General features: G+C 36.8%; 1 protein-coding gene across 1 annotated transcript in view; it reads left to right on the top strand.

Annotated features, from left to right (window-relative positions):
• LOC150091811 (4'-phosphopantetheine phosphatase) overlaps window positions 1-12,594 on the top strand; it is a 154,769-nt gene that overhangs the window by 81,226 nt on the left and 60,949 nt on the right. Inside the window, exons 5-6 of the mRNA XM_090377091.1 lie at window positions 8-100; window positions 8,210-8,381. Of these exons, the coding sequence (XP_090233217.1) occupies window positions 8-100; window positions 8,210-8,381 (265 nt within the window). The remainder of the gene's footprint in view (window positions 1-7; window positions 101-8,209; window positions 8,382-12,594) is intronic.

The following is a 12,594-nucleotide window of genomic DNA, read 5'->3' as shown; positions in this document are numbered from 1 at the left end:
ATTATAGGTTGAATCTGAATCCACATATGAAAGAATAGGTGGATCAGCAATGGGTGGAGGAACGTTTTGGGGATTAGGATCCCTTTTAACTAAGGCTAAAGTAAGCGTCTTGCCATTGTTATTTAGTTTAGTTCATTTAAATTAAATTAGTGAACAGAAAAAACACTTGTTTGTGTAAACAAAAGTACCATTGATCATTATTAAATGCCTTCATCATAACATATTTCTTTCAGCAGACAGACAGATATCCATGCGGAGCCGACCGGGCTAGCCAAGTGGGTAAAGTACCTGCCCGGCAACCCCAAGGTCGCGGGTTCGATTCCCGCCTCGGGCTTGGATCAAAGTACTGCAAAAACCTTGGGAGGTGCAATATGGCCACAGAAGCCGATGCGCCAACAACTACCAAATCAAAAAAAAAAAAAAAAAAAAAAAAAAAAAATCCATGCTAATTCCTGTATTTGATGATCTGATTATTCTGTTGAAAATTGTAACTTAGTTTTGACCCAAACTTCGGTTAGGCAAAATGGGCCACCAGGAAAGCTATGTAATTGCGTCACTTCCATGTGCAGCTCATTTTGACTAACTGAATAGCTTCCATGTTTGTAAAAATTAATGATGTTAGATCTTTAGTACTTGTTCATAATTTAAATTTTGATGAATAAAAAACTCATTAGCATTAGTAGAGGCATATGATGCAAGAAGCAAGCTTATGCAGCATCAGCAAAAAAAAAAAAAAAAAAAAACTTCCACTTAACCCCACCGTTCGTTCGAAATACCTGTCCAGCTGAGCCTTAAATTTATTTAGGCTATCAACTTCCCCAACAAGAGATGGAAGTCTTTTCCACCAACCAACTACCCGCTGGCTAAAGGCAAATTTCCCCACATCTGTCTTTCCTCAATTTAAATTTATGCCCTCTCAGGTGATTATTCTGAGCAAGAGGAAGAATTCCATCAGCAATGAGCATGCTCAAACCATTTAAGGCTTTATACACCTCAATCAAATCACCTCGCTGGTGCCTAGTCTCCAGATACTGTAATTTGCAAAACTTAAGCCTCTCTTCGTAAGAGCAACCCTTTGTTCCATTCACTAATCTTGTTGCCCTTCTCTGTACTCGTTCCAGCAGCTCTACATCCTTCTTGAAATGAGGCCTCCAGACCTGTATACAGTACTCTAGTAGGTGTGGCCTGACCATTGCCTTATACAAGGGAATAATCACCTCCTTATCCCTGCTAGAAAAATTCCTGTATATCATTGACAAGACACCATGAGCTACTCTTGCAACCCGTCTGCACTGCTCAGAGAACTTCATATCTGCCTGCACAATTACCCCCAGGTCCTTTTCATTCTCTACCACTGTTAGTGTAGTACCACAGAGTTGATACGTTGCTCTGGGGTTGCTGTTTCCCATATGTAGTACTTTATATTTGTCAACGTTAAACTTCATTTGCCACCTCTCAGCCCATCTGTTCAACCTTTCCAGATCCTGTTGCAGCAGCATAGCATCAGTGGTGTCCTTAACAACCCTACCAACCTTTTTATCATTCTCAAACTTGGACATTAAGCTTGATATACCATCATTAATATTATTTATGAGTACAAAAAACAATAATGGACCCAACGCTGAACCCTGAGGGACTCCACTAATAACATTAGTCCACGATGAGCAGTGTCCATTGATTACCACTCTGTCTTCTCCCCCTCAACCATCCCTTTATCCAAAGCAGCAATTTGACTCCAATGCCACACTGCTCTAATTTGTGCAGCAGTCTTCCATGTGCAACAGTATCAAAAGCCTTTCTAAGATCCAAGTATATAATATCAAAGTTATTCCCTGCATCCAGCTCTTTTGTGACTGCATCATAGTATCCAATCAAATTGGTCAGGCAAGACTTCCCCTTAACAAAACCATGCTGTGTCCGAGCTATAACTGAAGTCTTGTCTAGATGATCCTGCAGTGCTTCTTTAACCAGTGCCTCCATTAATTTTCCTGGAACAGAAGTTAAACTCACAGGTCTATAATTGCTTGTGTCAGCCTTTGATCCTCCTTTGTGAATTGGGTACCTCCCCTGAGTCCAAGGAAGCTCTCATAATTATGGCTAAAGGTTTGCTTACTTCCTTTGCTGCCTCCTTTAATATAACTGGATAGATCCCATTCACCCCAGGTGCCTTTCTTGTGTTTATCTTCAACAATTTCTCCTCCACTTTACTCTCAGTTATTACAAGATTATCTAGCTTACTGCCAGAGTTGAATACACCTCTGACATTCCCCTCGCTGAATAACTCCTCATGTGTGAATGTTGATGCAAAATATTCATTTAGTTTGTTAGCTACCTGAGCAGGATCATCAACAGTTGAACCATCGATATCAAGTGGACCAATCTGATTCATCCTCTTCCTTCTAGAGTTTACATAAGTAAAGAACTCTTTGCTGTTTTTCTTTGCATCCTTTGCCAAAGATTTCTCATAATCTGCCTTTGCCTGGTCTAACCTCCTTTGTGACTTGGTTACAGACCAGCTTATATCTATCATAGGCTTATGTGTCACGTGTTAATTTATATGTATCCCATGCATTTTTCTTCTCTGCCACGTGTCTCATTAGTTCATCTGACATCCATTTAGGCTTAAACCTTGAACAATATTTCTTAGTTGGTATGTAAAGCCTAGTAGCTTCCAAGATAAGTTCTTTGAATTCTTCCCATTTTGAATTTGCTGTTGGTAACATCATCAGTTGGTCCCACTGTATAGAATTTAAATACTGTCTCAGACCATCGTAGTTGCCTTTACGAAAGCAATAACCCTTTACCCCTGATGGTAGTTACCTCTTTGAGTAAATGCCACTTCAGCACACTGTGATCACTGCCACCTAATGGTTCCTTTATCTGCAGATTCTTAATGCATGAAGAATCGCTACTGATAATCAAATCAAGAGTATTTCTCCCTCTAGTTGCCTCCTGAACATGTTGATGTAGAAAACAATCATCCAATAAATCCACAAAAGCCTTGCTAGTGTGTGAGTGACCAACCCACAAATTCCAGTCAATATCTGGGAAATTAAAATCCTCCATTGTAAGACTGATTTACTGGCCCCCTCTATTTCCCTGTACAGTTTCTTATTATACTTATCAGAGTCGTTAGTCCTATAGTCGACTGGCTTCACTTCCTCATATAATTAGAAACAGTAGCATGTTATTATTTTTGCTATTTATGCAACTTTAAATATGTAAACCTATTTATACTAGTGCACAGTTCAGAATATGAGATGTATTGTAATAATGCCTTTTTTGTGCTTATACATTAGTTAAATTTTTCATAGTTTGAGGCTTACAGCTCTAAACCTTATTTGACTTTGAATGGGAGCATGTTTCAACAATCAACCACCCACTGGCTGAAGGTGAATTTCCGCACATCTATCCTGCAACCATCCTTCCTCAACTTGAATTTATGCCCCCTCATGTGTGCAGTCTCAGCAAGTGGAAGAATACCATTAACATTAAGCTTACTCAATCCAGTCAAGGCTTTAAACATCTTAATCAGATCTCCCTGCAGATGTCTGGTCTTGAGATGCTGCAATTTGCAGAATTGAAACCTTTCTAGGTAAGAGCACCCTTTCCCTTCACCAATCTAGTTGCTCTTCTCTGCAGTCATTCCACCAGATTCTACATCCTTCCTAAAGTTAGTATTGCAGACCTGTATACAGTACTCAAGATGCGGCCTAACTATGGTCTTATACAGAGGGATAATCACCTCCTTATCCATGCTAGAAAAGTTTGTATCATTGGCAGCATGTCTGCACTGCTCAGAGAATTTCATATCTGTCTGCACAATTAACCCCAGGTCTTTTTCATTCTCTGCTACCCAGAGTCCAACTGTCTGTCTGGAGACACAGTTGATAGGATACTCTTGGGTTACTGCTACCCATATGCAATACCTTGCATTTGTCAATGTTAAACTTCAACTGCCATTTCTCAGCCAATCAACCCAATTTTCCTAGAGATCTTGTTACAGTAGCTTACTTGATGACTATCATTAATCACCCCGACAACCTTTGTATCATCTGCAAACTTAGACGTTAAGCCTGATATACCTTCATCAATATCATTGATAAATATCAAAAACAACAATGGACCCAGCATGAACCCTGGGGAACTCCACTAATAACATTAGTCCACGAAGAGCAGTGCCCATTGATAACCACTCTGTCTTCCACTTAACCCCACCCCCTTATCCATAGCAGTAACTTGCCCTTAATGTCACATTGCTCCAGTTTATACAGCAGTCTTTTATGTGCAGCAGCATCAAAAGGCTTCCTGAAATCTAAGTATATGATATTAAAATTATTTTTTGCATCCAGTTCCTTGGTCTCTGCATCATAGTAACCTGTCAGATTGGTTAGACAAGACTGCCCCTTGACAAATCTGTGCTGTAATTGCATGCCTCTCCAAATGGCTATGCATTACATCTTTAACCAGCGATTCCATTATTTTCTCTGGAACAGACCTAAGCTAACAGGTTTATAATTACTCATGATTCGTTTTGATCTCCCTTTATGAATTGGGAGATTCATAAAGGGATATATTTGCATTTCTTCGGTCATAGGGACCTCCCCTAAATCCATGGTTGCTCTCATAATTATGGCTAAGGATTTGTGTACCTCCTTTGCTGCCTCCCTTAATATAATTGTATAGATTCCATCTTCCTGGGTGCCTTTTTTATGTCCATCCTCAACAATTTCTCCTCCACTTTCCTTTCAGTTTGCACATCATTAGCTCCTTGTTAGAATTTGGTAAACTTCTGGCATCCCCTTCCCTAAAGAATTCCTCATGTATGAATGTCAATGCAAAATACCTATTCAATTTGTCCTCAACCTGAGCAAAGTCATCAACACAGTTAAACCCATAGACATCGATTGGCTCAATGTGATTCTATCCCTTCCTTCTACTGTTAATATAAGCGTAGAAGTCTTTGCTGTTTTTCTTTGCATTCTTTGTTATAGACTTCTCATAATTTGCCATAGCTGACCTGACTTCCTTTGTGACTTGATTACAGATCGATTTATGTCAACCATAGGCTTCTGTATCACCTAATAATTTATATGCATCCCTTGCACATTTCTTCTCTGCCAAGTGTCTCAATAGTTCATCTGACATCCATTTATATATAAGCTTTCAATGGTATTTCTTTGTTGGTATGAAAAGCCTAGTAGCTTCTTTGATTACCTCCCTGAATACTTTTCATTTAGAATTTGCTGTTGGTAACATCATCATTTAGTCCCACTGCACACAATTTAAAAATTGTCTGAGACCTCTGTAGTCACCCTTACAAAAGCAAAAGCCTTTCCCTTTGCCCTTCATAATATTTGTCTTTAATTAAATTCTACATTAGTACACTGTGATCACTGCCACCCAGTGCGTCTTTTACATGCAGATTCTTAATGCATGAAGAATCACTGCTGATAACTAGATCAAGAGTATTTCTTCCTCTTGTTGTAACATGCTGTAACATGCTGCTGTAGAAAACAGTCATCCCAGAAATCCACAAAAGTCTTGCTAGTGTGTGTGATCAACCCACAAATTCCAGTCAACCTCTGGAGAATTAAAATCCCCCATTATGAGACATTCTGATTTGCTGGACCACTCTATTTCCCTGTGTAGCTGTTTGGTATCCTCATCACAGGCATTGGGCCTATGACACAATCCTACTCTCAATTTTGTTTTCCCAGTGCTTATATCACACCAAACTGACTCAGCATTGCACTCATTACCAAAGTCAAGTGAATGCAGTATCTTAAATTTAATATTCTTCTTAACTAAGAGCATAACCCCTTCACCTCTTCTGTTCACAGTGTACTCCCCATATTCAAATTCAGCATCACTTATGTCTGAGTGACACCACTTCTCTGCTATTCCTGTGATGTCTGCATTCAATGACTTAATCAGTACTTTAAATTCATCAAATTTATTTACAGTGCTGCTAGCATTAGTGTACATACATACATATGTTCTTATTAGCTATCCATTTGTTTCATGATAACCCACAGCAGGGCCTGAAAACCCCAACCCCTTGCTTTCCAGGCTGCTGCATGTATTAATAGTAGCAATGTGCAAGAGTCACTTTCACCTCTGCTTGTGGCTCTATTAAAGTATTAGTCTGTGTATTTCCCTCCCCCAAAGATAGCAGTTTTCTGACCCTTCTATCACTGCCTCGCTAGCATAAGCAAATATTCTTGAACCCTTTCTGTTGAAATGTATTCCATCTCTGTAAAAACAGTCTCTTCTGTTTAAAGCACTGACCATGCTGAGAAAAATCCCCCCCCATGAGCCCTGCACATTCTTTCAGGCCCAAATTGATTGACAAGGCTCTCAATATATACTCCCTCCTATTGTGTCTGGACAGAATTACAGACACTTTAAGTTTCAATCCTAACTCGCAACTTTTTGCCAACATTGCCCTGTACTTTGGAGGACTTACTTAACATTTCCCTGTTAAGTAAGTCCTCAGATCTCTTACTCTTAATATCAGTAATACCAATGTGTACAACAGTATCACCTTTTGTGCTCTTAAAAGATATCTGCTCTAAAACATCATCAACTTTCGCCCCTGGCAGACCATACCCTGGTCCTATTCGACCTATCCTTCTTGCACAACATATTTCCCTGACAATAGAATCACCATAATAACTAGCTCCTATGGGACTAGCACAGTCTGCCTTGCAGATTTCTGCTATATTGTCTGATGCACAAGGGTCAGTTCTGACATTCTGTTTGGCAACTGAGAGCTTGATGAACCTCCCATTTTAATTCCTTTTGAAGGCATCTACTCTACTCTTCAAATTCTCATAAATGCCCATCAGAACACTGAGTTGGCACCTAATTTCTTCACACTCTGCACCTAGAGCACACAAAGACGTCCTTCTTGGTTGGATCATGTCCTGTTCCAGAAAGGTCTACAAACATTTCTTAACTTGCACATTTTTTAGGCTGTGATTCGTTGGAGAATTGCCCCCTTTGGTTCTCCCTCAAGCAACAGCACTCCCACTACTTTATGCCTGTTGCTTTGCTGCTCTAGTCTTTGGCATGATTTCCATTTAAATACAATTTAATTAATTAATTGACAATACCACTGATCTAATAGATTCCTAAATGCAATGATACATATTATGCTATCTAGTTTTATATTATACCTTATGCTATCAAGTTCAAGATATACATTACGTTATACCATAACGATTGCAATGTTAAATTAGTTATATCCTTGCTAAAAGGTAAAAATTCCTTAGCTAAACACAAGAAAGATACGTGCCCAAACAAAAGATATATGCCCGACTAACTTGTTAGTCGGGCATATATCTTTTGTTTGTGCAGAGGAATAGTAACATAAGTTACGTGCTATGATATTTGTGCCAGAACACCAATGAACATGACTAAGACTATTTAAACTATTTGTAAAACACAATTTAATATGTTAATTAATGAAAAAGATGGTAAAAAAACTTATCCGTTTCCACGAGCACAAAATTCTGCATCCTGGCAGCTATGCTTTTTAAACTACCCATTTTCACAATGCAAGATGGATATTTATTCTATTTAAAAATAATTTGAGTCTACTTGACACATTTTATGTAAATAAACCTCTATAATTGTATATTATTTGGGATTCAATCTTCTGCTTTAGCTATAGTTCAGTGGGCCTACCTGAAGTCCTTGAATACAGTCCTCCATTATTTCTTACAATTAGTACATTTTTTATTTTTTGTGGCACTTTACAAGAACATCTCTATTGTGTAAATTTAGAAATGACTCTGCATGTGATATATACAGATACATGCAAACAGCAATGAAATGATAAGTTTCAAGAAACGTACTTCAGTCTGTACTCACCATTTTATTCACATATTAAAAATAACCTTTTTATTGTATTAATCAGGGTAACCTAGCTTTTTGCTTTTTTTTATAGAGCTTTGAGTTTCTTTTATTACATATTGTAATTTCAGAAAGATTTTATTAAACAAAATATAATATAGTATGTAAACTGCAATAATTTCAGATATTTGCTGAATTTTTATCATATTTCTTTCAGTTGTGAGGTTTATTTTATGTATCATTGCCTCTGTTTAGATTATTCCTGTATGAAAAAGATATATTTTATTTGGTTAAAATGAATATCATTTTTTTTTAATAAAAAAAGCATTTACATTTTATTCATATTTAGGGTTTTGATGAGCTTTTGGAATTAGCAGAGAAAGGTGATCATAGAAATATAGATATGCTGGTGAAAGATATTTACGGACGAGATTATAGTTCAATGGGACTACCTGAAGATCTTATTGCTTGCAGTTTTGGCAAAGCCATTCACTCATCAAGGGACAAAAATTTTAATCCAGGTAAAAGCAACTAAAATATTTATTTATTAAGAAATATTTGGTACAAAGCCACCAGTGTCATTTGTTGTGTGACATAACTTCCTAAATTTTAAATTAAAAAAAAATAAATAAAAAAAAATAAAAAAAAAATATATATATATATATATATATATATATATATATATTTCTAATATTACTGTTTTTAGTGAGAAAATTTCCATTTAGGAATCTTTTACTAATATCATTTAGAATCTATACAACCAGAATAATTTGAAATGTACATATCTCTACATTCAGTTTTTCTTGGGACCACTTTGATCCCTTTGATGACAGAGGCCAATTTTCAGCTATCAAGGCTTGGGCTTATGCTCAAATTAAAAATGGCACTTATCTGTGTGTTAGCCTAAACTGCTATCATTTTATACAAATAGCATCACCAGAAAATTTAGACTAGAAAATTGAATGTGGGCACATATACGATTTTCAAATTATTTCAATATCTTTGTTGAAATACCTCAAAACCTTTACTGTGTTCCTATGTGTAGAAAATGCAGTCTTGTATTAGGAGTTAAATATACAAATATATGACCTTTTTGTTTTGTTTTTTTTTATGAAAACCCCAAACACGAAAGGTATCAAAACCTATAGTACTTAGTACCGTGCATGGGTTGAAGGAGAAGTATGGGGGGAGGGGGATGCCGGAAACTTTGCTCTAGAGACTATTTTTTCTCGTTAATTCAATACAGGCATTGAAATGTAACCCCACAACCTTTGCTGTATAACCTTGAGTTATTGGTAGAATTTAAATTTAAAGTAAGATTAAAGCACTTCTGTCTACATATGAACTGATTATATAATCAGATTACACGTAGGTAGAAATACTTTATAATTTAATTTCTGACTGGAAATGAGCAGATAATTATGTTTATTTACAGTCAGCAGAATAAGCAGATAATTATCTGCTTATTTCCAGTCACAAATTTTATACAGGCTATAAGTAAACACATTTCTTGGTATGTTCCTATCACTTCTTCAGTGATTGCAATGGTAGCAAATAAATAGGAAAAGATAAATAAAGTTAACGATTACATTGTTGACATATGTAATTATTTACCTGTGCATTTGTACTGACATAATTGCCCCGCTCACTTGTACCACATGACCCACATCCCTCTTCTCCCATTGGCTACCCCACCACCCAACATTCTCAAGGTCAAATAAATATCACTATATAATTATTTACCTGCATTTACATAGGTTACTTAGGATAAGGCCTTTTGCTTTGGGTTTCAAAATGCATGAGGAATATTGTTACATCCAAAAGAGCAGGACTAAAATATTTACAAAATACTAAACCATTTACAAATATACAAACTATATCAGGACAATGGGCCCCTTCTTCAGCTAACATTTATATACAAAAAATGTTACAATGGAACATCAAATGATGCCTGGCATGGTTATGTATTAGACAGTGAAGCATGTGCATGAGGTTGGTGAACATTATGGAGGCAGTTGTCTTTCAATGCGATGAACGTTGGCATGCATCCCATGTACATGCTGTACATTGTCAACAGCATGTGTCTGATTCTGCCCAGTAACCCATTTGTTCACAAACCTCGTGCACATGCTTCATTGTCTAATACATAATCACATCTGGCATCATTTGATGTCCCATTGTAAAGTTTGTGTATTAATGTCAGCTGAAGAAGGGACCCATTGTTCCCATATATAGAGGTATGATTGTAAATAGTTTAGTATTTTGTAAATATTTTAGTTTTTTTTATATATTTGTATAGTTTTGTATAATAATAATAACATTATACCAATATTATAACACACTGATTGAATTCTGATCAGGAAATGACCTATGTAATTATTTATCTGCGCATTTGTAGTGATGTAATTGCCCCGCCCTATTCTCCCATTGGCTCGAATAAATATCACTAGGAGGAAACCTTTTTTAATGTATAGAGAGAAATTAATATTAAAACAAGATTAGTTATGGTTAGATTAAATTTTGCAAATATGTACTTATTTGCTGTGATTGTTACTTCACCATTACAAAGAACACAATGGCCAAAGATTTAACATATGTGATTTAACTAACTAGGTTTTGATGCTGATGCAGCAACATTGCATACTTTATTTTGGGCTCCTATATTTAATTTTATTCATTTGATATAAGAAAGTCAAAGGTGCACACACACACACACACACACACACACCCCTTTCAGACTAATATACTCTAGATTTATAATTTCGTTTAAACTAGGATTATGCCTAATAATAATAATGCAGGATAGGTTGTCTAAAGGATTAGTCATACTATTAGTCATAATTCAGTTTAGATCTGGTTTGAGGGTGGTTGATAGAGTAATCATATGTCTTTGGGGCTCTCCCTGGTTTTGGGTGTGGGATTGGTAGGGAGGATAGAATGAACAGTGAATTAGCTCCTGTCCTGGTTGTTCGAAGAGTTGTGGCAAAAACGTGTTCAAATCTGTATTTAATTTTGGATATCATATTTTATCTCTGAATATCTTTGGGATAAGATATCCCAAATTGAAAATAGGTTTAAACATTTTCAACTGTTTCAACAACTGGAATATTATTATTATTATTATTATTATTATTATTATTAGCCATATGGTGCAAGGAAGCCTTGAAGCTTTTGTTGCACCAGCCAAAAAATTACTCATTACTCTTCCCATCACCCACCCAATCAACCCCATCCTCACAACTAAGGAGATCCCAAAAAATTGCCCAGAGGTTTATGACTAACCACTCTTGAATTAGAAGATTTTAAATGAATTATGACTAAGCAATAGCATTAACAAAGCCACATGATGCAAGAAAGCAAGCTTATATAGCATCAGCCAAAAAAAAAAAAAAACCCTTATTTCACCCATCCACTTGCTCCAAATTGTTTGCCAAGTTCTGCCTTGAATCTATTTAAGCTAGCAACTTGTACAATGACAGATAGAAGTTTGTTCCAGCAATCAACCACTCTCTGGCTAAAGGCAAACTTCTATCTATCCTACAACAGTCTTTCCTCAATTTGAATTTATGCCCTCTCAGGCAATTATTCTGAGCAAGAGGAAGAATCCCATCAGCATTGCGCATGCTCAAACCATTCAAGGCTTTATACACCTCAATCATATCACCTCGCAGGTGCCTAGTCTCCAGGTGCCACTGTAATTTGCAAAACTTAAGCCTTTCTTCGTAAGGGCAACCCTTTGTTCCAGTCACTAATCTTGTTGCCCTTCTCTGTACTTGTTCCAACAGCTCTACATCCTTCTTAAAATGAGGCCTCCAGACGTGTATACAGTATTCAAGGTGTGGCCTGACTATTGCCTTATACAAGGAGACAATCACCTCCTTATACCTGCTAAAAAAAAATTCCTGTATATCATTGACAAGACACCATGAGCTACTCTTGCAAACTGTCTGCACTGCTCAGAAAACTTCATATCAGCCTGCACAATTACCCCCATGTATTTTTCATTCTCTACCACTGTCAGTGTGGTACCACAGAATTTATACATTACTCTGGGATTACTGCTTCCCATATGTAGTACTTTACATTTATCAATGTTAAACTTCATTTGCCACCTCTCAGCCCATCTGCTCAACTTTTCTAGATCCTGTTGCAGCAGTGTACTGTCATTAGTGTCATTAACAATCCTGCCAACCTTCGTATCGTCTGCAAACTTGGACATTAAGCATGATATACCATAACCAATATCATTTATAAATACAGAAAACAACAATGGACCCAACACTGAACCCTCAGGGACTCAACTAAAAACAGTCCACGAAGAGCAATGTCCATTGATTACCACTCTGTCTTCTCCCACTCAACCATCCCTTTATCCATAGCAGCAATTTGCCTTCAATGCCACACTGCTCCAATTTTGTGCAGCAGTCTTCCATGTGCAACAGTATCAAAAGCCTTTTTAAGATCCATATATATGATATCAAAATTATTCCTTACATCCAGTTCCTTTGTAACCACATCATAGTATCCAATCAGATTAGTCAGACAAGACTTCCCCTTAACAAACACATGCTGTGTCCAAGCTATAACTGAAGTCTTGTTTAGATGATCCTGCAATGCTTCTTTAACCAGTACCTCCATTAATTTCCCTGGAACAGAAGTTAAACTAACAGGTCTAAAAATCAGTATGTAAGTCTCCAATGGGATTCAAACATATACCTCTCAAAACAACAGATG

Source organism: Mastigoproctus giganteus, chromosome 1, assembly GCF_048544385.1.
Source record: "Mastigoproctus giganteus isolate SK-2022 chromosome 1, ASM4854438v1, whole genome shotgun sequence".
In the NCBI taxonomy this organism is placed as follows: domain Eukaryota; kingdom Metazoa; phylum Arthropoda; class Arachnida; order Uropygi; family Thelyphonidae; genus Mastigoproctus; species Mastigoproctus giganteus.
Note: the sequence above shows the minus strand (reverse complement) of the source record. Positions and strands in the feature narration are given on the sequence as shown.